This window comes from Sodiomyces alcalophilus (assembly GCF_042370955.1).
Source record: "Sodiomyces alcalophilus JCM 7366 unplaced genomic scaffold ACRALscaffold_3, whole genome shotgun sequence".
Lineage (NCBI taxonomy): Eukaryota > Fungi > Ascomycota > Sordariomycetes > Glomerellales > Plectosphaerellaceae > Sodiomyces > Sodiomyces alcalophilus.
The window spans coordinates 711,625-736,778 of NW_027263534.1; the positions used below are offsets into that span (position 1 = coordinate 711,625).

General features: G+C 55.5%; 7 protein-coding genes across 7 annotated transcripts; 2 read left to right on the forward strand and 5 right to left on the reverse strand.

The window, feature by feature from the left end:
* Positions 1-540: 540 nt before the first annotated feature.
* Positions 541-2,026, reverse strand: ACRALDRAFT_1080869 (uncharacterized protein). The gene is made up of 3 exons (XM_071019083.1): positions 1,548-2,026; positions 1,329-1,413; positions 541-1,211 (listed from the first exon to the last, which is right to left on the reverse strand). Exons 1-3 carry the CDS (start codon positions 1,807-1,809, stop codon positions 929-931), a joined length of 630 nt encoding a protein of 209 aa, XP_070875760.1. The 5' UTR covers positions 1,810-2,026; the 3' UTR covers positions 541-928.
* Positions 2,027-2,289: 263 nt separating this feature from the next.
* On the reverse strand, positions 2,290-4,234 carry ACRALDRAFT_1075582 (uncharacterized protein). The gene is made up of 2 exons (XM_071018401.1): positions 3,604-4,234; positions 2,290-3,541 (listed from the first exon to the last, which is right to left on the reverse strand). Exons 1-2 carry the CDS (start codon positions 3,813-3,815, stop codon positions 2,608-2,610), a joined length of 1,146 nt encoding a protein of 381 aa, XP_070875761.1. The 5' UTR covers positions 3,816-4,234; the 3' UTR covers positions 2,290-2,607.
* Positions 4,235-6,125: 1,891 nt separating this feature from the next.
* ACRALDRAFT_2134775 (uncharacterized protein) lies at positions 6,126-9,190 on the forward strand. The gene is made up of 3 exons (XM_071024079.1): positions 6,126-6,993; positions 7,065-7,273; positions 7,340-9,190. Exons 1-3 carry the CDS (start codon positions 6,559-6,561, stop codon positions 8,658-8,660), a joined length of 1,965 nt encoding a protein of 654 aa, XP_070875762.1. The 5' UTR covers positions 6,126-6,558; the 3' UTR covers positions 8,661-9,190.
* Positions 9,191-12,883: 3,693 nt separating this feature from the next.
* On the forward strand, positions 12,884-13,749 carry ACRALDRAFT_2041354 (uncharacterized protein; the record flags this gene model as incomplete). Its single annotated transcript, XM_071021142.1, has 2 exons — positions 12,884-13,469; positions 13,604-13,749. The coding sequence occupies 2 exons, from the start codon at positions 12,884-12,886 to the stop codon at positions 13,747-13,749; spliced, it is 732 nt and encodes a 243-aa protein (XP_070875763.1).
* Positions 13,750-14,776: 1,027 nt separating this feature from the next.
* ACRALDRAFT_1075583 (glycoside hydrolase family 47 protein) lies at positions 14,777-18,187 on the reverse strand (the record flags this gene model as incomplete). Its single annotated transcript, XM_071018402.1, has 2 exons — positions 14,777-18,016; positions 18,089-18,187. The coding sequence occupies 2 exons, from the start codon at positions 18,185-18,187 to the stop codon at positions 14,777-14,779; spliced, it is 3,339 nt and encodes a 1,112-aa protein (XP_070875764.1).
* Positions 18,188-21,591: 3,404 nt separating this feature from the next.
* On the reverse strand, positions 21,592-21,895 carry ACRALDRAFT_208645 (uncharacterized protein; the record flags this gene model as incomplete). The annotated part of the gene is made up of 2 exons (XM_071022482.1): positions 21,592-21,651; positions 21,713-21,895. 2 exons carry the CDS (start codon positions 21,893-21,895, stop codon positions 21,592-21,594), a joined length of 243 nt encoding a protein of 80 aa, XP_070875765.1.
* A 105-nt stretch (positions 21,896-22,000) lies between these two features.
* Positions 22,001-24,207, reverse strand: ACRALDRAFT_2041356 (uncharacterized protein; the record flags this gene model as incomplete). The annotated part of the gene is made up of 3 exons (XM_071021143.1): positions 22,001-22,657; positions 22,767-23,915; positions 24,076-24,207. The coding sequence occupies 3 exons, from the start codon at positions 24,205-24,207 to the stop codon at positions 22,001-22,003; spliced, it is 1,938 nt and encodes a 645-aa protein (XP_070875766.1).
* Between the last annotated feature and the right edge of the window lie 947 nt (positions 24,208-25,154).

Genomic DNA, 25,154 nt, shown 5'->3' on the forward strand with positions numbered 1-25,154 from the left:
CTTGTCTTCGAATGCAACTCATACAGCATGCATAATGGCTGCTGCTTTGGTCTCTCGGCACGGGAACTCGCCAACCCCGTTTTCATGAGAGCACATTGATTTGCTGAGAGGCTTCCGGTGTCTTGTAGCCGTGTTAGTGTTTGCTAGTAAGGCCGGAGGAGTAAGCCTGATTCACGGGAAGGCGGCGTCAAGCGAATCGACGGGAAAGAGAAGCGAGCACAGGAATAAGCTGATGGGTGGTCTCATCCGGACGGTTGTCAACGACGAAACCCACAACCCCACAAACGGTCATCCTGTCCTAGGAGGAGGTGGTACAGCTGGATAGAGCTCGTTCTCCGCCATACCCTCCGCACTGGGCTGCAGATGCAAGAACAGGTGGCATTGCAGCTGGGACAGGAACAAGGACAGGGGTCCGGGAGTAGAGCAAGGAGATGGAAAGACTTCTTTGGCGAGTCTCTTGATGCGTTCTTATCTTGCGAGTTGGCGCCAACAACGTCATGGGATGACCACCTCGGACGAGGGGGGGGGGACGAGGGGTGACCAAGGTTAAAAATGCCTTGTGAGGAGCGGATGGTTCTACGCCATTGGACGTGTATGTCAGGCTCTGTATTTAATGTATGTTACAACTCGGAGTAGTAGCGCTATTACAATATTAGGGGTATTTTAGGCCGTGGCCTTAGAGGAGTGGAGATACAGTATACCCATTCCGAGGCGGATCTTTTGTCTATAAGGTTTACTGATCCTGGTCGAAGGAAGAGAGGGAGAGAGAGAAGTTGCCGTCATGAACCGTTGAAACAACCCGTTTTCGACCTTTCTCTCTCTCTCTCTCTCTCCTCAAACGTCCCCCCTTACTCCTCGCCCCATTGCCAAGGCCCTTTCCCGTTCATGATTTCTTCGTTCAGGTTGCGGAAGACGACGGGTTTTTTTTTTAGTGGGCGGCGGCGGAAGGGGGCTCGCCGTGGTAACCGACAATCTTGAAGCGGCCGATCATCTCGCCCACGGTGAAGAAACCAAGGCACTCGGCGAGGACGACGCCGCCAGCGACAAGGGCTGCCCTGTCGACGCCGCGGAGACGCTGGGCGGTGGTGCCGGGCTGAGAGGCGGCGGAGGCAGCGGAGCTGACCGACTGGGAGGCGGATGACAGGAGGGCGCCGGGGTTCTTGGCGGATTGAAGTGCCTTTTGGAAGTAGGTCTGGAAGGTCTCGATTGATCTTTTCGACGGAGCGGGAAACGGTCTCGATTAGCTTTCTCGAAGGTTTATTTTCGCCCGAGGAACGACGCGGGTAGAGGGTTCAGTCGCTCAACGAGGACAACGGTGGGCGACTTACGGAGGAGCCATCTTCTGGTTGCGGACGACAATCTTGGATACTTCGAGGCCAACCCTGGCGTAGTAGATGACCAAGGGGATGTTCTCTGCAATTCGTCACCGTCAGTAACTTTCTTCTTTCAACCAACGGCCCATTGCTCCAAATATTCTTCCGCCTATATCTCTTTTCCCGCGCGCATGAGATTGTGAGGGCTGCTCGTCAATTGGAGAATGGACGTACTCTCAATGAAGCCAATGAACTTTCCGGTCCGGCCGCCGACCTTGTGCAGAGCGCCGGCGACACCCTTGGCAGCGCCGACGATGGCGGGAGCAGCGGAGCTGGTGACGCGGCTGAGGCCCTGCGACGCCTTGGTGGCGGTTTCCTTGGCGGCCTCTGTTCCCTTTTGCGCGGTGGTCGACTCGAAGCGGGCGGCGGATCGGGCGGAGACGCGGGCGGACCTGATGGAGGTCCGCATCAACGGACGGGCGATGACGGCGGACATTGTTGTGTTGGTATTAAGATTTGGCTTTGGAAGCCGGGTCGCGTCTGCTCGGAGGCGTGGGGGAATTGAGAGGCTAGAAGGATCGGGATGTTGAATGGCGGGCTCCGATATGGGAGATGGAGCGTCGGTGGCAGCCAATGGACGGGTGTTGAGGCGGGAGAGGAGGGTGCTTGTTGTTGTTGATCCAAGGTCGCAGTGATGGAAGTGAGGCGATGGTGAAAAAACGAAGCTCGGAAGAATTCGCTTGCGACCCGGCCGGAGAGAGGGAGAAGACACGCTAAACCGATCTGGGAGTGTCCAATGAGGGAGCGTTAATGGGTGCCACTCAGGTACGTTGTAATTACTGATAGAATTCCGTGCTGAGGTAAGCCTTGGACTTGGTTGGACCTCGGCTTAGACCTCCATTTTATTCCGTTTTATAGTTTGTCTTTTTATTTATATTATTATTTACTGTCATTATTTTGTTTGGGGAGGACATTCCGCACACATAGGACATCCCATCGGGCAGATGATTTGAATAACTAGGTATTTCACTTTTTACTACATTATCTTTCGAACAACACATGCAAGGGAAGTGCAGTGCATAATTAACAGTACAAGCCGGGGCTGCTATACGTATAGAGGTATGTATTTGTATCCAGAAAGCCGTTCAATCATGATGGACTACAGGTAAAAAGGTAGGCTTACCTACAAGACGTAATAACAAAAAGAGAACAACAAAAAATAAGGGCAAAAAGACAAGAGTAAAAAGGAAGAACGCCCTAATCCTCATTCTCATTCTCCGCCCACCCAACTCCCCTAATCCAAACTTTGAATCTGTACCTTGATCGCACCCGTCTTGGGATCCTTGGCCGTCTCAAAGGCCTGCAGGGCATCCTCGAGCTTGAAGCGGTGGGTGACGAGCTTGCTGAGGTCGATGGTGCCGCTCTCGACCAGGCGGATGGCGCGGGGCCAGGTGTTGCAGTAGCGGTACTGCAGCTGGATGTCGATCTCGCGGACGCTGGCGCGCATAAAGGGGATGTTGATCTCGTTGTTGCCGACGCCGATGATGAAGACCTTGCCGCCAAACTTGCAGGCCCAGATGGCGGCGGCGATGCTGGACTCGACGCCGGTGCACTCGAGGGCGACGGCGGGCTCGACACCAGCAAAGGCGTCGCGGACAATCACGGCAGCCTCGTCCTCGGCCGAGCGGCGCTCGACCTTGTGGGTGATGACGGACGGGCAGAGCTCCTTGGCAAAGGCGAGGCGGCCTTCGTCAATGTCGGTGATGACGATGGGGCAGGCGCCGGCGGCGCGGCAGCAGAGCAGGGTGATGAGGCCGATGGGCCCGGCGCCGCAGATGAGCACGGGGTCGCCGAGGCGCACGTCGGCGCGCTGCATGCCGGCGAGGGCGACGCTGAGGGGTTCCAACAGGGCGCCGTCCTCGTAGGACATGTCGCCGATCTTGTGGCACCACACGGCCGGGTGGTTGACGTAGCGGCGGAGGAGGCCCGGCACGGGCGGGGTGGAGAGGAACTCGACGCGGTCGCAGCCGTTGTAGCGGCCGGTCAGGCAGGGCTCGCAGGCGTTGCAGATGACGTTGGGCTCGATGGCCACGCGGTCGCCGACCTTGAGGTGGTCGACGCTCGGGTGCACGGCGATGACCTCGCCGGCCGACTCGTGGCCGAGGATGTGGTCGCCCTCGACGATCATGGGGCCGATGCAGCCATGGCTCCAGAAGTGAATGTCGGATCTGCAGTTGTCAGTATGTCAGTATGTGTTGAAGATAAAAAAGAAGAGGGAAAAAAGACATACCCGCAGATACCAGTGCTCCGGACAGCCACAGTCACCTCGCCCTCCTTGAGCGACTCGCCGGATTGCACCTGCTCCAAGGTGGGCTCGGCCTCGGTGATCCACAGGTCATGCTTGGGGTTGGTGAAGACGCCAATGTTGGCCTTGGAGGGTTTCACGGAACCGTTGACGGGATGGTCGCCGCTGGCTCCGTTTGTGCCATCCAGTCCGACCATGGTGAGTAGCTAGCAACAGTGAGTTCAATTGCTCTTTGTTTTCCTTTTTCTTCTAAATTCCTTGTTGTTTGCCTCTGTTTTTGAAATTTCCCCGCGCGCAGTCCTGGTGTATGACGATTATTTCTTTTGCGCGTATTATGACAAGACAGACGCCCCGACCTTCGTAAGAGATGGAAGAGGGGAAGTTTTCGCACAACACTGATCGGCGGCAGGCGGGCGGGGTTTTGATTTGTTGAATACGAAGAATAAAAAGCGACGACCGAGACTGCACACGACTTGGACGCGGTTATTCGGGGATTATGCAAGTCGGCGGGGATGGAGAGAGACGTCAAACCAAAGAGTCCCTGACGCACTCGGTCGGCGGTATATGTGTATATAATATAATATATGTATGTTATATAGAGTGGGATCTCGACAACCTTTCGAGGGCGGCTGCGGCTACGAGTTCCATATTATAGGTCTTGTGAAAGACGGCGCTCATCCTTTCTCCTCTTCCCAACCAACCCCACCATCGGCATCTTTCCTCGGAAAAGATGGAATCCCCGCATGACGAGGGAACGGGCCCCGATGGACGGGTTCACTAGTTTTTTTTTTGCTCTTGCATTCCGGTTCGTTCGCCCACTGGCTGACTGGTGCTGTGGTTCTGTACGACCGACCGCCAGAAGCTTCAAAGCCCATGCGTGTTGTATGTACGCTGTAATGTCTGTACCTATACGTACTAGGCGTGTGATTGGGTTGTGGGGCTCCTTCGGCCACTGCAAGGCCGACTCCCACCACCGTCTCCCGCGCCAATCACGACCCGCGCTTGCCAGCTTGTCCCTCGATCCGCTCCGAGGAACCCCCGGTCGACCGTTTGCTGAAAGTCGATAGTCACCGACCGCGGGGCGCTTCATTCTCCCGGATATATGTACACTAATCATGTGTATCCATACATGTAGCCAGAGGGTCCTGGGCCTCCACGAGGTGGGGGAGGGAAGTGTAGCTTCGCATTGGCCTTGTGATTCTTGTAGCGGTCCAGTAGCCGTCGATTGGTATTTCAAGGTTAAAGTCACAGGGGAGCTTTTTTTTTGTACTAAGGGTATTAGCGGCTGCTTGCAGGTCTTCGGCAGTCGTTGAAAGTTGAGACGCTCGCCGCTACGACGTTCGTATGTACTCGGTACTTACTTTGTGCTTCAACTGTATCTCGTTTCAAATATCGACCGAGTACCGGTTTCACAGACCCAGTCAGCCTTATGTACAACGTACCTCTGTACTTCGTACGTGTGATCAGCAGAGCAGTACCAAGTCAAACACGTACTTTTGTACTTATCGACTTTCTCATGATAGATAGGTAACCTCTCGTCGTCCATTGTTGTGTCACTCTGTCGTCCAACATTTTACTTCACGGCGACTTTATTTGGGTATGATAAAACGGTGATGAAACTCGCAGTTACAATTCAAGCCAGGCACTTCCATGCCTTCCATAATCCATGTCATGTAATTGCTCTATCACTCGTCCGTCATTGTCCTGTACGTTGTAAATACTCCGTACAACGTACGAATACTCGTACATCGAAGGGGTGTGATAAGCCGGGTAAATTCAAACGCACGTGCATTGGTACCGGACAAGACCGGCCAACGGAAAAACCCCCTTTTCTTTTTTCTTTCCTTTTTCTTTCTTCGTTGTACTCCGTATGTACCAACGGCTCAAACCACCACAACGCCCAACGTCCGTTATATTGTATCAACTCATTGCCTACAAACTCTTCCTGTAAACCATCCAACGCGCCCACTGATATCTTCATCGCTCCGTTGACCTTCGACCCTCTACCTAGAGTCCCACATCTTTCTTCTCTGGTGATATCCTGATTGCTGGAAAATTCAACCCCACATGCTCCCACGTGTCCAGGCGACAAGGATCGCCGTGCGTCGCTGGAACATGGCGGACCATAGCCATCAACGGTTCCCGAAAGGCTGCTACAGTACCAGGAGCATAAAGAAAGGCTTGCTTAGGCTAGATTCTGCGTCTTACGTCATCATAGACATGATGCTAACGAGAGAAGGTGAGCCGCCAAAAGAAAGCTTCCCAACCGATGAGACAGCTCTCTTTAGTAGAGCTGTTGTGTTGTAGCCATGACTGTTTTGTAAGAAACCATCAGCCACTCGGGTGGGACCGTGCGGTCTTGTCGTTCATGGGTTCGGTGGCTTGTGACTCCCGGCGGCCCCGACCCTGCCGATGCCAAGGGAAAGGGGGGGTGGTCTTTGACTTGTTCCCAACTCCGAAGACTCCAAACCATGTCATGCCTCGACCACACCTGACAGCGTCCCAACCCGACTTTTGCATCCTCGAACCGCATCTCGAACCGCGTTATCCCATCCGAAACCGTGCAATAACCCTTAGCCCAACCGAAAGTCGACGGTGTAAAAGTAACGACCCCGTTATTCGTGCCCGAACTTGACCCATCCAGCGCGTCTGCTCACGCGTGCCAACCCCCTCATTTCGCAAGGGGCCCTCACCACCTCCCTCGATGCTTCTTTCCCTCTCGGCGATTCAAATCCCCCATGGCGCGTGAAGCAATACACCATTCTAGCACTGCCGACGGAATAGACAGACAACACGCCGGGGCCGCGGTCCCCTCTCGAGAGGGAGACGCTTCCAAAGGAGCCCAAACACCCTAAATATACCAAGGACGACAAAAGGAAAGAAAAGAAGAGGAAAAAAAACAATAATAAAGGAAGAAATAGAGCCCTAGAGCCGCGAGCGATGCCGCCCTTCTTCCAATTCACACAGGGCACAGAATCCCGCGCTCGCCCCGCCTCGGACGCTTCCCCTCTCCTGGGCCGCTTCCGCGCCGTCCCACCTCCGCATCTCAACCGCCGCCCGTCCGCCGGCGCCCTGGGCTTCTTCTCCTCCGCCCTGGGAAACGGCCGCGGGAGCGTACACGGAGGCTACGGCGCCTTGCTGGCTTCCGAGCTCAACGACCATGCTACGTGGACGGCACTCGCCGGAGCCTTTGGCCATGACGACGACGACGAGGACGACGCGAGTGGCGGGAGGAGCCGCCGGGGGAGGACGTGGCGGAGGTTATGGTGCAAGACGGTTGATTTGTGGTTCGAACCGCGCCAGGCGGCTGTCAAGAGGGCTGTGGACGCTTGGTGGAGTCGTTATTTCGTCTTGGTTATACTGCCCGCTGCGTTGGTATGTTGTCTCGGCACTAACAACCACACTTTTCTTCTATGCTAATATGGGATTTTGTTTCCTTGCGCTAGGCTGTCGGGTGGTGTGCCATCCCCTTCCCGCAATACCCCTTGCCCAACGACGGCGAAACCGACAATGGGGATCGGCGGAAGATTCCCGGCCACGGACACCCTCGCGTGCAAGTCAATTTCTGGTTCTTCCTCTTCGTCTACTACGGCTTCTACAACGTCGTGGCCCTCATCTACATCACCAAGGTCTTTAACCTATACAGCCTGAACTGGTACGTCAGCCAAAAAGAACAAAAAGAAAGAAAGGGAAAGGAAAAGACTGACAAACCCGAGCACAGGTGGCCCCAGTCCCTCGGCTTCCCCATCACCGTCTCCCTCATCGCCATCTTCTCCATCGCCGTGCCCATCCCCATCTTCCTCTCGCCCGAAACCCGCTTCCTGACCATCCACAACACCACCTGGATCAGCTGGTCCTTCATGGTCATGGCCGCCCCCGTCGCCATCGCCTTTTGCATCCTCCTCACCGGCCGCCGCCACCTCAGCCTCCAAAACTCCCTCTCCGACACCCAGCGCATCTTCACCTCGTCCTGGTGGACCGGCGACCCGGCCACCGACGGCCCTTCTTCCGCCGACTCCTACGACTACCACTATTACAACCGCCGCCGTGGCCTCTACCAGCCCGTCGACACCAGCGACGCCGCCTCGTCCCTCTTCGACTCGGACGACCCCTCCGTCCTGGACCTCGACGGGCCCGGCGCGCGGCGGAAACAAAAACGCCGCCCGCTCGCCGCCCGCGTCGGCGTCGGCGTCCGCATGCGCATGCGCAGGCAGTGGCTCCCCGCCAGCTTCGTGCGCTTCATCTGGTTCTGCCTCGCGCTCCTGGTCGGCCTCGTCGCCTACGTCCTGGGCGAGGCCTACGCCGAGATTTACCTGCGCACCCTGCCGCACAACAGCTTCGAGACCGTCTTCTACGTCTACAGCTGGGTCGTCACCGTGCACCTCCTCGACGCGCTGACGGGCTGGCTGCTGGGCCTCCGCGAGGGCGAGCGCGTCGGCAGCTACCCGCTCAGCTGGGTCTTCAAGCTGTACTTTATGCTCACCTACCAGACGTACGTGCGCGCGCTGTACGCCCGGCTCCGCTCGCCGCAGCAGTTCGTCATGCTGCAGCTCATCTCGAGCAGCCGGCTGATCGTCCTGACCCCCGTGCTCATGTCGCAGCCGTGGCACCGCCTGATGCGCGCCCTGCGCCTCACCACGCTGAGCTACGCCTCGTTCCAGAAGATCCAGACCCGCAACGTCTTCATCCGCTTCCTGGCCGAGAACGTCTCCATGGCCTGCTTCATCGGCAGCGTGCTCGTGCTGCACTTTGGCGCCAACAAGGACGTCTACCCGTACTTTGCCTTTGACTATGGCGATGAGTCGGAGCCCTACGATTTCGACCTTACCTTTTACGCCTCGTCCGTCACCTGGGCCTGCGAGCTCGCCGCCGCCCTGTGCGTCCGCGCCTTGGCCCGCTGGATCTACCGTGTCGATATCGATATGGAGGGGAAGCTCGACCTCGCCGTGTGGCCCGAGTTGCTCCCGACGAGCGTCGCCGTCATGGTGCACGTCCTTCAGAACATGCTCTTCTCTATCATTCGGTTGCAGTTCCGAGCTTGAGGAGGAGAGTATGAGACGGACGAGAGATCCCGTGCTTTTGGATTCCGCGAGGTACACCGGCACATCCTTCGTTGGGCCGACTCTACCCTATCTTATTAGTGCCGATCTCGGATAGGTAGTCCGAGCGGGTTCTGACCCCGTTGCTGCAGGAAGATTGCGACGACTAGGATGCCGTCCGGTTAGGCCCCGACAACAGAAAGGGAATGCCTAGATAACGACAGAAGTTGCTCGGATGATGCACATCTCTCTTCATGGCGCACCTTATCATCGTACTCGTATTTTCCCGGATTATGGTTCAACACACACCGGACTGTTCTTTTCCATGTTTCGACTCTTGGTTTGTTCTTGCATGGCGAATCGCATTGCATCATGCCTCCATATTGTGCATTCAGTTTGGTGTGGTTGGAGTTGTTTTTACATCGTTGGCAGAAACGAGAGATACCCCATTCCTTTCGAGGCGCTTTGAACGAGCGAAAGCATTAGACTCAGCAGCCGTTCTTAATATAAAGATGCATTCGTTGACACACGGGTCTATTCAGAGTCGTTGGACGGAGAAGCCAGTCTTGAGATTGTGATGTAGTTGCAATAGGCGGGTAGTTGTGGCTGGGAGGGAAACGCACGATGCATGGACAACTCCCCCCATTCAATAGTGATGCGATGCGATGCATGGAATGGCCGTATCGAGTTTCCACTGGCTCTTTCGGTCGACGGTTTACTCAGGGCCCCATCCTTATCTATCGGGCCTACCTACCCCTTTATTCAAATCACATGCGATTTCAAATCGTTGCGCGGCCGTGCCGTGGTTCGACACGAAAAGGCTGGGGGTTCCCTGCATCGTCGGAGATGGGCCCGATTGACCCTCCCTCGACGTTACCACCCCGGGCTATCTTGCATGCCCATCGCAGGTTACACCTCCATCGGTGGATCTGGCCTGCAGCCTCAACAGGAGGGTTGGGCATACTGCCGACTTGCGGGTCTGCGTTGTAGTTTGCTGATGTGGCCGGCTGCAGGACGCCGTGTCACTGAAGGCTGTTTCCCTATTGACCCTCCCAGCCCGCCGATATCAATGCAACGAGAGGGCGGCACATGTCAGGACAGATCAACTGGCGGCTGCTGTCGAGATGCGGTGCTACGGTCTGCGTCTGTTTCCGTTTTTGGTGCCGACGGCAAACAGACATAAAATGGACATGAATGTCAAGGGGAAGACATCTGTCTCTTTTAGCCTAGGCGTAGAAGTGGAATGTTCCCGGACAAGTTCACCCCTGTAGGAGCCAATGGATCCGAGTCGTGATGATAATGGAGGAGGCGATTGACGGGCGGCATCCCCTTGTGGTTAAGCATTAGGCTAGGACGCGGCTAATTTATGGGCATTTCGGCTGGTCGTGCTGGCGTCTCGGCACTTTCTTGCGTCGCAGGATTCAGACTTGGCGGGCTCTGAGGATAGGTTGGTGGCCCTTTGCCGTATCCATATGAGCAGGAGTGCTGTTGTCCGGGGGCATGTTAAATGGCTTGCTTGTCTGTAAGTACGGTGGTGAAGCAGCGTCGCCATCATCAGCTTATCGCGTCGTCTCGGAGTGCAGGCCTCCTTGCTTGTCCTTCAGGCTGCGATTGGACCGTCACACCCGCTTGGTTATCACCACAGCCGCCCTTACGGCTAACCGTGTTCCAACTCGGCGGATGTGTGTTTCTGGGTTTCCCCAGGGCCAATGGAGATAAGACCTGAGCTGCCAAAGTACACATGGCAAGTCAAGTCATAGTATCGACGGGGTACGCCCGTCTGGGCCATGGGATTTGGTGATTCACACATTCACACATGTGCACGAATACGCAGATGGGCGAGATCTGAGAGCAGATATCTCCACATGCACCCTTTGGCGCCAACACGGACACTGCCGAGCAGACCTGTCGTGTGCCATCAGACCATCGTACGTACAACGTACAACGTATAGACACATGGCCGCCATCGGCATCGTACATATGTAGACATCGTACACCCAAAGCCATGCGCATTCCCGGGGAAGAGACGGCCGGCTTCCCGTCCAGAGCGCGGCCGCGTGGTACCACCTGTCCTACCTGTCAACCAAGCCCCTGGCCTAGTCGCGTCTCGTCGACCCATTGGACAGAGCACGTTGACGCCTTGTGGCCTGGACCCTGGTTGGTAGTGGCTTGAGCATGGCGTTGCCACGATCACCGTCGTACCAGGTCGTGATCTCTCCACCCACGCGGTCGCCGGGACCTGTTCTTCCCATGGCCCGTCATACAGCCTACGAAGTAGGTGTCACTGTAGTGGGACAGTGGGCGGAAGGATGTCACGGATGGTGGGATGGCGGCATGGCGCAGTGGTCTACAACGTATGTCTGCAGTTGCGCATACCGTTCTGGTGGGGGAAAACGGGGAGTGGGAGGAACCGAGGCCACGGCTTGCAGGTTTTCCTTGGAAATCCCAGAATCATCCCACTTGCAGCTGCATCAGTGTGTGCTGAGCTGGAGCTGACCATTTTCCATTCGTTGTAATTACCCTCCGAGTGTTGAGCGAGTCCGAATGAAACTACGAAGTATATGTACGAAGCAGTAGCATAGACAAAGGGCCGACTGGGTAGTACAAGTCTATGTCCATACCTATACCTCGTAGGTAAACCACAATCAACGTCTGCTATTTCCTATTGGAAGGACTCGGTACCCAAGGTGGATGAGGTAATTTGGAGGGTGCAGACCATAAAGGTACTTCGTAATTGATCTCAACGAAACAAGGCCATCATCTCGAAACGTGGTGCAACTCCGAGACCATTTGGTATAAGGTACATGAAAAGGACACCTTCGCATGCATGCAAGTCACGGAGATTACCCCTCCCCCTCTTTGGAGCTGCCGTTGCGGCACAAGGTACAGCGAGTCGACCAAAGTGTCGAGTAGTCGCTCCACATGAACACGTACCGACGTTTTCGTAGAATATCCTTCTTGGGTTCAAATATGAATGACTCTATGAAGTCGACTGGCGGGATTCTAGAACCACCTCTATTATATACCCTCAGACCGGTTCAAGGTACATACTCTATTCCAGCGTTCTAGAACCCGTGGTGGAATTATTGTGAGTTTTTCAAGTTAACGGGTTGGGTTGCATGAGGAGGGAAATCGCGTTGTGACGCGTCACGTACCTACCTAGGCAAATGAGTCGACACATAAGTCGAGCCATGTACCCCTCCCCTCACCGCAGACAGGGCTGTGAAAAAATATAGCATACCTACGAATAGGTACATACATAGACGAGAAGAGAAGCAGACGAAACAATCAAGTAGCTTTGTGAACTCCATCACTTCACGACAGCCTACAGGACTCCATGATGGAATCATTTGTACCTTGTCTAAAGTAACAGCAAATATGGCCTCCGCTCTTAATTAGTAACATGTAATTTCACATGTAGTATTGGTTAATAGTTGACAGCGAAGCGCTGGAGAATTTTTCCCTTTAATCTCGCTGTCCGTTAAAGTTCCCCGTCTGGTTCCATGAACAGCCCTTCCCGCTCTGTGTCCTTCGGTTGCCCTCCCGTTTCCCGCGCAAGGCTTTCGTGCTGGTCCTTCACGAGGTGGTTGCCTACATTAGGCCCAGAAAACACATCTTGCAATATCTATGTAGGATTATCATGCATCTCGATTTTATATGACATTTCAAACTCTGCATTGCCACCTATTCTGCACCCATCTCGCTGCTCTGGCTGCCGCGAATCCGCCTTGCCTTTGTTCATACCTACGAAGAGGTAGTTGATCCCCTCAAAAGTACGTACTCCTAACACGCTCGTCACAACGTCAAGTACCTCGAGGTAGCGCTTTCCCATCTTCCCCAGCAAATCGAGAACAGCGCCTTGACTGCCCTTGCCCTTACCTTACACCCGTCTGGCCGTCGCGACTTCCTACCTACCGCCGCCTGCCAGTTTTCCCCCTTGTCCCACCCGCCCACCATAGATACAACCGTACCTTTACCGTACTGTACACCCCCGAGGTCAACCTGGCAGGGACGGGGACACTGGAACACGTACCGCACACCCCCGAACCCCCCCGGGTGGCCCCCCTCCCCGCCAAAATTTCTCTCACCTCATTCAAACAATTTCTCACTCTCTTCACCTCCCCACCTCTCCCTCCTTTTTCTCCCTCCTTATTCATCCTACCGCCCTTTACTTTTCCTTCCTCCCCCTCCCACTCTCCCACTGACTTCTCCTTCTCCCCCCCATCATGTTCTCCCAACCAGCCCCTGTTACTGGTAGCACTTCATCTTCCGACCTGCCAGTCAACTCTCCCCTCGCCGCCGCCGCCGTCACCACCACCTCCACCACCACCGCACCCGCCTCCCCCGCCGCCGCTAACCAAGGTCAAGATGCCGAGGGACGCCAGTCCGCCGCCGCCGCCCCCTGTTCCTCCGAACTCGCCGGTTGGAAGATGAAGCTCAAGGCCGCCCTTCGCCACTTCCCCGACTTCCCCATCAAGGGGATTGACTTTGTCGACATTATGCCTCTCTTCCTCGACCCGGCCGTCCACGACATCCTCGTCTCCGCCCTCGACCTCCAGATCAAGGAGCTCTACACCGAGAACCCGCCGGACGTCATCGTCGGCCTGGATGCCCGCGGCTTCCTCTTCGGTCCCGGCCTGGCCCTGCGTCGCGCCGTCAGCTTCGCCCCCGTGCGCAAGAAGGGGAAGCTGCCCGGCCCGTGCGTTACCGCCGAGTACCGGAAGGAATACGGCGTCGACCTGTTCCAGATGCAGAAAGATGCCATCAAGCCGGGTCAGAAGGTTTTGATTGTTGACGATATCATTGCTACGGGTAGGTTTTTGCAACGGACCATCGTCTTCCGTTTTCCTCCCCCCACCCTTTTCTTCTTCTTTTTTTCTTCTTTTTTTCTTCTTTTTTTCTTCTTTTTTTCTTCCGCCACGACTGACCAACATCTTTTCCTCTAGGTGGCTCCGCCAAAGCTGCTGCCGACCTTGTCAAGCAATTGGGAGGCGAAATCATGGGCTTCCTCTTCATCCTCGAAATCCCCGGTCTCCATGGTCGCGAGAAGCTCGAGGGCATCCAGACGACCATCCTTCTCGAAGACGCGTGAAGACGGGAGAAATGAAATCAAAAATAATGCACCCACACCCGGGTCACTCCTTCACTCTCTGTCTTTTTTTTTTTTGCCTTTACTTTCCTCCTTTACCCTTGTCTCATCGGGTCACACCCGAGTACATACAAACATGGGAACCTGCATGCGGCACCGAGGTGCTGTCATAAAACACGTTGCATCTTGGCCATGCATACATAATCAGGACACAAAGACACAAAGGGGCACACAGGCACAGACACACAACAAAAGAATCAACCCATTATTCCCCTCTTTCCTCCTCTCGCTTCGCCGACAGGTGAAGTAGAGGGGATGGGAACGGACAACGAATCATGGGACATCATGTGGTGGCGTTTTGGAAATCGGAGCTCAAAAGTTATGGACCAAATCAATGCAGCCATGGATGGGGCTGGGACGATCATATGCACAATCATATCATAGACTTTTTTTTTATGGCCCGTCGTTTTCGGGGAAGGGGCCGGCTATAGATGATGCCGGCCGGGATCATCAAGTGGCCGAACCTCGCATCATTCGGCATCCGGGTGTTATTTTCCTTGCCGTTCCGGGTTTTTCGGTCTTTATTTATTATCATTGTTTTCCGTTTCTCATCTAGCATTAGACGATGCCTTGGTAATAACCTCTGCAACTAGCGAGGTGAATACACATTTATTTGTAACTGGATGCCGAGAGGACATTGGATCATACAGCATCCATAGGTATCGAATATGTGTGACCGTCGTCATGGCCTCAATTTCGTCATGGCCTCAATTTTTACATCTCAGTGTGGCCAAGTCATCCGTCCAGATCATAATCCTCGTAATATCTTCATCAAGCGTCCATGTGCCAGTACAGGCCACCCAGTCTTCAGTATAGGGTAAAAATGTATGTCGGCTCGACTGCATGATCGGCCATATATCTCACCATGTATGTACAAAGCTGAGCATAACTCGTCATGCCCTTCCATCGGGGGGTCAAATACCACCCCATTCCCACCGTCTACACGACATAGACCACGCCACACCATCACTCAGAGCACGACGAGGTTCTCCACTCGCCGCCCCTGCGTCTCAACAAGGTACTTCCTCCGCACGCCGACCCCCTTGGCGCGCCGGAACTGCTCGTACGCGTCCCCCCTTTCGCCCCCGCCCGCGCGGATGAGGACCATCGGCACGGGCCTGTGCCGCGGCAAACCGCCCGGCGTGTGCTGAGGCACGTCGAGCCGGGGCCGGGTCAAGTCGTCGGCGGCGTGCCAGGGGGGTTGGCCCGCCTGTGCGCCGCCGCCGTAGACGAGCGCATCGCGGAGATGCGGCGGGAGCGAGGCGAAGCCTTCCTGGCCCGAGATGCCGTCGGCGTCGCCGTTGGAGTCGTCCACCACCACCACGAGCTGGACGGAGTGCGGCGACGGCGTGTGCGAGGGGATGTTGGCCAGTTTGGCGCTGAAGGTGCAGCCGCCGCGTCGCAGGACGATGATGTGGTGGTCCCGGGGCGCCTCGTCGGGGAGCCGGCCGTCGCAGGCTTCGCCGGCGAGGTAGACCGTGGACCAGGGGAGGGTGAAGTCGTTGCGGAGTATGCTGTGGGTGGTCGCGTGGTCCGCATCCTCGCCGAGGACGAGCGAGAAAGGTGCGTCCGGGACATCGGGGAGTGGGGCGGCGCCCTGGCCGACGGGCAGGGCCGCTTTGTAGGTTTGGACGTGGAGTCGGGGAGACGCGGAGCCGCCTGATCCGGGATGTCGCGGTGTGGCCGTGCCTAACGGGTCAAAGACCGATGTGACGCGACGGACGAGGGATTTAAGCATGGACTGGTAGCTCGCGTCGAGATCGTTTGAAGTGGTAGGATGGTCCCCGTGGTTGATCCCAGGGGCCTCTTTTCCTCCTGCCAGTGGAGTCTCCTCGTGTTCGGCGGCGTCTAGTGGAGATTCGACTGTAGATTCGACATCCTCAGCCGGGATTTCGATGGTGGCGTTTTCCTCGACCGGATCGTCAAAGACGAGGACGAGATCGGCGTAGGGGTGATAACGGACACGGTTGAACAGCGGATCGGTAATGCCGGCGAGGAGGTCAGCGTCTATATGCACCAGTTCATCCTTGCCGAGGCCGAGGAGGTTCACGGCGGTGATGCGCCAGACGTGGTCGTAGCTAGGATCGGAAGACTCCTCCTGGACAAAGGTGACCCTCAGACCGTTCAGCGAGACAATCTTGACGCCAAGCTCGGTCTTGAAGGCGGCAGCGTTGGCGAAGAACTGGTTGAAGGCGCTCCCCGCATGTTGGCCTTTGGAGGCTACGGAAGGAAACTCGATGATGAAGGTCGGCTTGAACGACAGCGCCGAACAGATGCCGTTTTCCGGCAGCATGGAGGTCGGGAGGGTCCACGGGAAGAGGGAGTGGTTCGTCAGGGACCGCATGACCGTTTCATTGGAGCCCGGCGCTGCGGGAACGGCTTCGACTCCGCCATGCGGGTTGGGGGCCTTGTGGAGGTTCACAAAGCTAGCCGCGTGGAAGACGTCCGGCCGGGAGGCGAGCACCGAGCCGGTCAGGGGTACCTCCTTGGCAGGGGCGGGACAGCTGTTGGTATAGCTCTCGTCCCAGTAGACGTTGACATCCTTGACCCACCGATCGCGACGATGGGGCGGCTCGGGAGTGCGCCGGCGTCGTTGGTCCGGCGTCTGACGGTGCTGCCGCCTTTCTTGGGGGATAATGAGGGGGTGGGCTTCGGTGCTGAAGACGTAGGCGGCATCGAGCTTGTTGAACGGGTGGTCCGGGTCGAACAGCAGATACAGATACTTGGTCGTCTCGCCCAGGAAGAAGCTCTGCATGCGGTCCGCCTTCTCCTTCGTGTCGACGTTCTGCAACCCCGACCAGCCACATGGCGTGCGGCACAGCCTGTTGATGTCGGCGAGCACCATCTCACCCACGTACAGATACCACGGGTCGTTGGTGGCGCGGTAGAGGTAGTACGTCGACTCGATGAATTCGGGACGTCCCGGCCACCAGCCGATGCCCGAGTCGATCTGTCGGTCTCGGACGGACCAGCGTTCGGGCAGCGCACCGTAGCGGGTCCACAGAGCCGTGTACAGCAGGTTGGCCTGCTCGGCTTCGTCCACCTCTCCGGCCACGGCCAGCAGGCCGGGATAGAAAGCGGCCAGGCTGTCGATCCAGAAGGTGAAGGGGTGACCTCGGGTCCGATGGCCCGTCATGTAGTAGGGATGGTGGATGTCGTTGTACAGATGGCGGCGGATGGCCGCATGAGCCTGGTGCCAGACCTCGAGGAATGCGCCCGGCGAATGCTCCTCGGGCGTTAGGGGACGGGGATGGAGGCTGTCGGGGTCGAGCCATTCACGGCCCGTGGACCTCTCACGAGTGGTGGCGTTGGGCAGATCATGGCCCGAAAGTAGAATATGGCTTTTGAAGGCGTATTCGAAGAAGCTATCGACACCAGCGCCGATGCCGGTGTCGTAGCTCACCCACTCACCCTTCTCCGGGTCGATGGCGTTGCCCACCAAGCCAATATCGCTTTTCCCGCTCCACACGGCCCAGAAGGCCCTTTTTGCCAGGTTCTCGAACCTGGAGTCTCCGGTGAGGCGGCTGAGGACGGCGAACTCGAGCACCAGACTGCCAGCGCCTGCACTGCACGTGTCGGTCTTCTCACGCGATTCTTGGGACGAGCCGAGGGGGTTCGGCGACGTTTTGTGCAGCGGGGAGTTTACGTAGAAGGGGATTCCGTGGCGTAGATTCACGCGAGGATAGGGGAGACCCGTCTTGGTGTAAAAGGCGGGCAGCAGCCTCTCGCCCAGGTCTAGGGCCAGCCGGAGAAGCTGGCCGTCGTAACGGAAGCCGCTCGGCCAAGGTATGGGCGGTAGCTCTAGCGGATCCGAGCCTTCCTCGAGTATGGGCAGGACGGGCTCGTAGCCGGGGATGGGCAGTTCGCCCACGGCGAAGAGGTGGGCACTCAGGAGACCTCCGACGACGCGGATCACCGTCTCGAAGACTTGGACCTTGCTGTCGAGGTCGAAGCCGCGGGCTCGTCGGCCCTGGCCGGAGGGGCCCTTTCGTCCGTCGCCGTGGTTTTCGACGAATTTCTCGATTCCGTCTTGGAACTCGCGCAATGCCCAGGTGGCCGTATCGGGATCGGATGGCGTGCCGGCGAGGATGGCCAGGGTCGACAGGCTGTCGATGAGGGTCAAGGAGTAGTTGCCGAGAACATCGTTGAGGTCGTAATTGTGGTCGTTTGTAGCATCGCGCGACAGGGGCGTGCAGGAGACGGGGCGAAGCTGTAGGGGAGAGGATGGCCCAGTTAGTCGAAGAACCAAGGGGATGGATGGAGGACATGGTCAGGGTCTAACCTCATCCTCGGGAAAGGCATGCTGCATGTAGTTGTCGAACCCGTGCCGGAACACTTCAACGGTTTGGTTGCGAAGTTCAGCGAGGCGGGCAGGGCCCATGGCGGTGACAACCGCAGGCCATGATAGCAGGAAGCAGCCCAGCACGATCAAAACCGAGCGCATTTTCAGAGGCGTAACGACATGGGCCGCAGAAGGCGAAAGCGTTCCATGAACGCGCCACAAGTGCCCCCTTCCCAAGCTCAAGTAGTTCGAGATACCGGGCGGCGGATTCGAGGACAGAAAAGATATCTTGTGAGAGAGGAAATCGTCATGTGAAGGAGGGCGAGAAGAAGAGGAAGAGCGTGGGTATATCAAGACGGAGCATTGAGAAACGAACAGAGATCAACGACTTGAGATGTAAGAAGACGTGAATCAACACATGGTATCATGAAACAATGAGTAAAAGCCTTTCTAAACACCAAAAACAAAATGCTCCGACCGTTGAGGACGAACCAGCGATGGTGTTGTCGTGTCCACAGGGTTCATTTTTTTTTTTGGAGGGTCTCTTGGCGACTTGGAGTATGATCTCCGAACCTCCGAGCTGTGGCGGCGTCCCGAGTGGCTGTGGTGGCTGGTATTCACCGACCCATACCGACAACAACGCTCTTCACACCGAGGTGAGTGAGAATGGATGAATCAGGGGATACAAACAAGTGGAGACAATTTGACCCCCTTCCATTTGGACCCCCTAACCCTGCGCTACGATCAGGACGTATCGGCGCAACCGGAACGAGACGCCGACTTCCCCGGTCGATGCCGAGCTCCACCCAAGGACCCCGGAAGCTCATCTCGGTTCCCATATCCCGAATCGTCGCCATGTACTTAGTAACATGTTGACCGACAACGACAGCGACTGCATTGTTCAGCAAATGGGCACAAATCGGCGACTTTCTTTTGGCTATCCTGGTTCTCGCTTCGGTTGTTGCCAATCTGCCGGGGAAAAAGTCTCCGACGTACGGTATCGGTACGACTCGACTTGCGCTGGCTAATGTTCTCATATTGAGGAAACGCCCTCGACGTCTACGGTGTAATGGTCACGATATTAGCTATGCCATTATTCCACTTACTTCGTAGGCACACAATGTACGTACGTCTGATGAGCCTCGTTGTTGTTTAAGGCGATTGTTCTGAATGCTGCTATCAGCACACCTGGCCTCTAGAATGGGCCTGGCGCAGCGAGCAATGCCAGGCCCATTAAGAGGCCGTACGCACTTCAAGAAATAATTAATTAATTAATAATTAATTAAAATAGAAAATAGATAAAGAGAGAAAGTTACGTCACAAACTCTACAACTCGACACTCACTCACCGGTCGCAGACACCAGAATTCCGTCTCATCGATTGAATGACGACGATGATACGATGATCTTTGGACATAATTTATCGTGCACAAGCCACGGTGCACGGCCAGTGAGCAATTGCCAATAATTATTCCTTCATTAAGGTATTAAAGGTCCAGTGTCGCACAACATCCGCATCCGACCCATCTCGGCCGGAATCCTGTGTCTTATCCGACAGCCCACGGACCACGGTTGTCTTAAGCAGGCGACGCTACGCTACGTTGTATTCCAGGAATACGACATGGATGTCCTCAGATTACTTACGTAGGTTCTTCTGTCTAGATGTTTCGGTTCTATATCAACTTGAACCAGGAGGAAATATCATGTCTTTGTCATATGCCGAGTTGGGAAACTGATATCGTATCGGTCGCCTCAACTATTCATTCATTCAGTAACGAAACATGAACCTAAGAGCTCCCTAGTGAAAGCCCGACGCGTAATCAACAAGTAACGTAACACCAGCAGCACTGCATTGTCCCTTTGAGGGTTCGCCAAGAGGGGGGGAAACGAGCAGGTTTCAAGCGAATAATGGGGGCCAAACAGACGACGACGAAGAAGAAGAAGAAGAAGAAGAAGCACAAGAGAAGAAGCCAAAGGTTCATTCCATTGACAATTGAGCAGATGCGATGCCACCTTTACCTGGATGAATTGGCCGAATAGCTTCTTTGCAACCCTGCACTGCGTGCATAATCCAATTATGTCGGTATAATGAATGCAACGGCTCCCACCCGCCCGCTCGGCAGCTGTAACCCCCCAATGATGCGCGGCAGGTGGAGGGCCAAATAAATAAAATAAATACATAAATACAACATCACTGTCCCTCGGCATATGATGCTCCTGATTTGATCAGTCTTGGCACCGAGAGGCCGGCAAGCAAGACTACTGGTCCCAAGGACGGCAAGAGGAGTGGCTTGGCCGCCTGCGAAACCTGGCCCAAGCCCCGGTCACATCTCCCTTGTTCCTATTCAGGGTCGCAACCCTACCATCGGTTGCCTGATCGGATCAACTGGGGGCGTTAATTTGCAGAGGAACGCGCATATCGTTGTACCTCGGCTGCAGTGTCACATCCTGGGGGTTTTCCCCTTCCTGTTTCCTCCTTTTCTGGGGCCCATACATTGTCGTTGTATTCTCCCTGTATTTTCGGACCCTGCTCATGGCTGGCGCTGGCTGGCGCTACAACGTATTCTCTGGCAGGGCACTTTTGAGACGGGCTTTACAGAATAGTCCACAGAACTACTCAACCTGCCCGCGCCTTGGCATCTCGCGCTTCGACAAGAGGCCGAGAATCCCTGATGCTGGTCTCTCTTTAAGTACAGCGCACCGTTCACGGGCAGATCCACACGGAGCACGGTCCCGGACGGGGGGAGGGAGGGAGGATGGGTGTGACCACCACCCCAAAGGGAATAGACCCCTTTTAACCATGCTTACAAATTCAATTGTCGGCTGTCGACGAGTTGACCAAGTGCTCGGCACAACTACAGAGGAATCTCTTTGTTCTAGGCCTTCGTACATGGAATCAACCGAAACTCAGACCGAATAGACATCTTCCGTCGAATAGGAATCCAGTGTCGATATCATAGTGGAAATGCCCCTTCTACCGGTTGCATCTCTCCGTTTTGTCCTAATTCTCTCACCGAGTTCTGTATTAAACGTTGAATGGCCGAGATGGATCTTTATCCCACTGTTTCATCCACTTAACCAGAGTTCATGCGTTTTGTTCGTTACCTTATGGTGTTGGTTGTATGGCGTAACTGAACACTGGCTAGACTGTAGAGATACTCATTCTGTTCTTGACTTGTCTTCTTCGGTCTAAGTGGTCTCTTGTTGCTATACAAGTCACGCAAAGAAGCAATTTCGCCACCTTTCGTAGGTCCCAGGTCTCAACTTGAAAAGGATGGAATATAATGGAAGACAAACAGCCTATATCTTCCCCGGTTCTTCCCAAGTAACTTGCGGGTATATTCTGAAAAAGAAAAACAAAAGAACATACAAATAAAAAAGAAAAAAGCCCCAGTAGAAAATAACTCGTAAGGAGTGAATAAGAAGAGAAAAACTTCAAACTGTGTCCTGGTATCCCGTCGCCTGACCGCCCCCAGAGAGATATGCTGCGTGAGCTGCCTGTCCTTATATCTTAGTCGTCTTGATCCTGTGCTGCCCAAAAGAGTCTGTCCTTCCCGCCTTGCCCTATCCCATCGTTGTCGTTACTATCCTGTCCACCTCCCCCTTTTCAACCCTGTCTCTTCACATGAAGAGAGAGGGGAGAGAGGCAGAGGCAGAGAGACAGAGATAGGCAGAGCAAGGGGTAGAAAGACGCCAAACGAGATTGTAAAATATACCGGGGGTGTAAAGAATGAGAGACAAAAGTGGCGATAGTCGTGATGCAGACCATGTAAGAGCCCAGCCGAAAACGGAAAATGTTCAACGTCATAAAGAAAAGAAAGGAAAAAAAGAAGAAGAAAATAAAGGAAGGAAAAGAAAGAAAGAAAGAAAAAGGTCCGTTAGAAGAACAAAAATGCAGTTGCCCTCCTGAGCCTCAGCAATGAGAAACATGTTTCCGAGGGACATGATGCTGCATCACCATCCCTCGACCAATGCCGTTACCGCTTTTGCGCAACATATCGTCGCACGCCTGCTTTGCAACCCGTTGGCTCGCCTCCTCGTGTTGCTGAGCACCTGCTTGAGGCTGCACCTCCCTCGCCGCCACGCCGTCTTCATCGCCCGACGCGGCTTCCGGGGACGCCGAGCCTTCCAGGGGGTAGTTCCTGTTTTCAATATCGGCCAAGACTCGCTCATGCTCTTCCGGCGTGAGCTTCACTGTTGGAAAGGTACTGATTCTTGAAGGCGCAAACTCGTCGTAGGAGGGCTGTTGTTGTTGTTGTTGCCCCGGGTGGTGTGGAAGGTAAGAGGTCTGGCCTCCCGCTCCGGTGTTCATCCCCTCGTTGCGCGACGCGGCCGCCGAGCTACGTTGGCGCTCATTTAATTTCCGCCGGCGCCGGATGGGCATCTTCTTGGGGTCCCCTTTCCACGCCTCCATCCAGACGTCTGCTAGGCCGAGATCGACCATGCGCATCTCGATGTTGCCCACGTTGAAGTCGGCTTGGGGGTTGCCACCCAGCTCTTTGTATTTTAGGTGTACCTGGCGGTAATACTGTTGTTCGACCTGCCGGGCGGCCTCGATTAACGCGTGGTCCTGATCTTGGGTTAGCAATTTGTTGAGTTGTCTGGACTTGTCGGCCAAGCCCCTGAAGGCAATATATGGAGAAAGAGTAAAAGAAAAAATGGGAAAAGGGTGGACATACATCGCGCTCTGACCATTGCACCCACTTCGACTTGGCCCTGGACAACCGCATCTGAAGTGCGGCTCTGTCGAAGCTGACCCCGAAGCGCTGATTGTAATCCGCGGCGATGGGATCCCACATGCCCTTGCCCTTATTGTCGTCGTATTTTTGCCGGAGCTCGAACAGGTACCTATCCGTCTCGGGGATTCCATCCTTGAAGCGCAAGGGCTCAGCCGCGTTAGCCTGCTGACCGCTGCCCTGCTGGTCCTTTATGGGCCCCTTGTTCTGTTGTGCATCGCCGCCGCCGGATCCGTCTTCGCCAGGGCTGTGGCCACCGCCGCTGCGGCCGAGTGACGCTACGCGTGCTCGCACCCGGGGCTTCTTGAAGGACCGTGGCGCTGACGGTTGTGATCTTCTTATCCGAGGACTTGAGGTTATGGTCGTCCTGGGGACGCCGTAGCCGGCCATGGCCTGGGGGTCTTCATTGCCTGGGTTCGCCACCAAGTGTTGTTGGGGACGGAACTGGTGGGGGTTCGGCTGGCTGGGGAGGGGAGTTTGAATGCTGTGCATCATGGCACGAGAGACGTGGTGGGTATTGTGGTGGTGGTGATGGTGTTGGTGTTGTTGTTGTTGGTGGTGGTGTTGGTTATTGTTGTTGCGAGCATCCAGGTCCATGTCGGTTTCCTCCTTGATAGCCAAGGTGCTCGGAGTAAGGGTGGAGTTCATGTGGTCCATATGCATTGAATCAACGGAGTAGTAACCCTGGTGGTGGAGGTGCTGCGATGTGGCGACGCCCTCGGGCTCCGAAGAGGAGACGCCGAATGACCCAAAGTATGGTTCTGGAGGTTCGGGAATATCCTCCTTGGTGGCCTGGCCGTCCGCGAGGATGTAGTTCATGTCGAACTGGTTTTCCGAGGAAGTAGGTGCCGGAATAGACATGGGCGATGCTGTTTGGCTTGGAGGGGCAGTCATGTCGAAGCCCTGGTTCCAGTACATCTTGTTGGCTGAACCCGGCGAGGAGGGCGCGGTGGGTTGTTGAGAATGGGGGCTGGTCGCGGAGGGGTAACCGTGCATAAACTCCGACCTCTGGTGCATGGGAGGCGAACCAGCTCCAGAGATGGGCGTCGGAAGAGACGAGTCACAGTGTTGGGTCAGATTGAAAGTGGTGATCTGCTATGGTGAGCGACTGGTTCGCCCGTGGGGGCGGGAGGAGTTGGGCAAAAAGGGGCGGGCATGTGGGTGGGTATGTGGCCAGACGGAGACACATATCATATACGGCATGCGCCTGCATGATATAGTCCCGAAAAAAAGGCAAAGGAGCGAGACTTACTGTGGTGTAGGGTGTTGATACGTATGTAGCTGGCTGTGCCGCAGAAGAGCAGGAGCCTGGGATGTCCCCGGAAAGGTCTTCAGGGCGGAACGGGTTTGAAGCAGTAAGATACTGGTGATCTATCATAGCCATGCCGGGTAATATATATATGTGTGTGTATATATATGAAGCTGTCAAACGTCGATGGACGTTTTCTTGTCTTGTTGGACTGGTCAAGGACTTGTCTCCTGGTTTGGCGGTGGAACAGGAGGCGACGAGGCAAAAAGATGTAATAATAAATATCAAGTTGCTTCGAGAGTCGATGCGGTCGAGTTGGAAAGAAAACAAAATCCAAACTCGAAGACCAAGAGTCGCAATTAAAAAGAAAGAGACAACTGCTGGTCCGTCTTCAAGAATGGTCGTTGAGCAATAGGACAAAGTCGAAATAGTCCAGTCCCCAGGCCTGCGTCACACTCGGTTGAGTCAAACGACAGATGACGTTGGAAATCAGCCTCTTCTGGCCGCGATTTGGGCCGCAAGATTGAGAAGAAGAGTGGGAAGGGGGAGACAAGAGAAGGGAAGGTTGAAGTGAGGATTGAGCCTTGTCAGTCAGAATGGAGACGGCCTCTCTTAAGGATGGAGAGAGGCACAGCTCGACCCCGGCCAGCCCAGGGCCCCAGGGTACGGGGAGGTCTGGGTCCTGGACAGGACATGGGCATGGGTATGGGTGTGGAGGGTCATGGCCCCACGCGGCATCGACCAAGATGTAGATGTACGTTGTATCAGTACCGGGACGCAAGAAGAAGCGCATAATTGCGTGACTAGACGCAAGGTACAGTGGAAAGGGGATGGTAGGGGGTCTTTAGCCTGTCGGGACATCGTCGAACAGGGGGGGGAGGAGAAGGCGGAGAAGGGGGGGAGAAGCGGAAAAGGAACGAGGGAAGAAAAAAAGACCAGTACCGAGTACCTATGCAAGGTGAAGTCGTGGCCGGCCGAGAAGGTAAACTGCCAGGGTCGTGTCTGCGTCCAGGTTTAGCTCTCCGGGAATAGGGACACAACTCCCTGGGGGGGTGTGCTGCACGCGCCATGGGGGCGCAAGC

Bases quoted from the DNA above. Each gene is read 5' to 3' on its own strand.
- ACRALDRAFT_2134775 (XM_071024079.1), top strand. From the start codon at position 6,559: ATGCCGCCCTTCTTCCAATTCACACAGGGCACAGAATCCCGCGCTCGC. The intron at 6,994-7,064 runs GTATGTTGTCTC...TCCTTGCGCTAG, and splicing joins TTATACTGCCCGCTGCGTTG to GCTGTCGGGTGGTGTGCCAT. The intron at 7,274-7,339 runs GTACGTCAGCCA...ACCCGAGCACAG, and splicing joins AACCTATACAGCCTGAACTG to GTGGCCCCAGTCCCTCGGCT.
- ACRALDRAFT_1075582 (XM_071018401.1), bottom strand. From the start codon at position 3,815: ATGGTCGGACTGGATGGCACAAACGGAGCCAGCGGCGACCATCCCGTC. The intron at 3,542-3,603 runs GTATGTCTTTTT...TGACAACTGCAG, and splicing joins CGGAGCACTGGTATCTGCGG to ATCCGACATTCACTTCTGGA.
- ACRALDRAFT_1080869 (XM_071019083.1), bottom strand. From the start codon at position 1,809: ATGTCCGCCGTCATCGCCCGTCCGTTGATGCGGACCTCCATCAGGTCC. The intron at 1,414-1,547 runs GTACGTCCATTC...GACGAATTGCAG, and splicing joins GTTCATTGGCTTCATTGAGA to AGAACATCCCCTTGGTCATC. The intron at 1,212-1,328 runs GTAAGTCGCCCA...TCCGTCGAAAAG, and splicing joins AACCAGAAGATGGCTCCTCC to ATCAATCGAGACCTTCCAGA.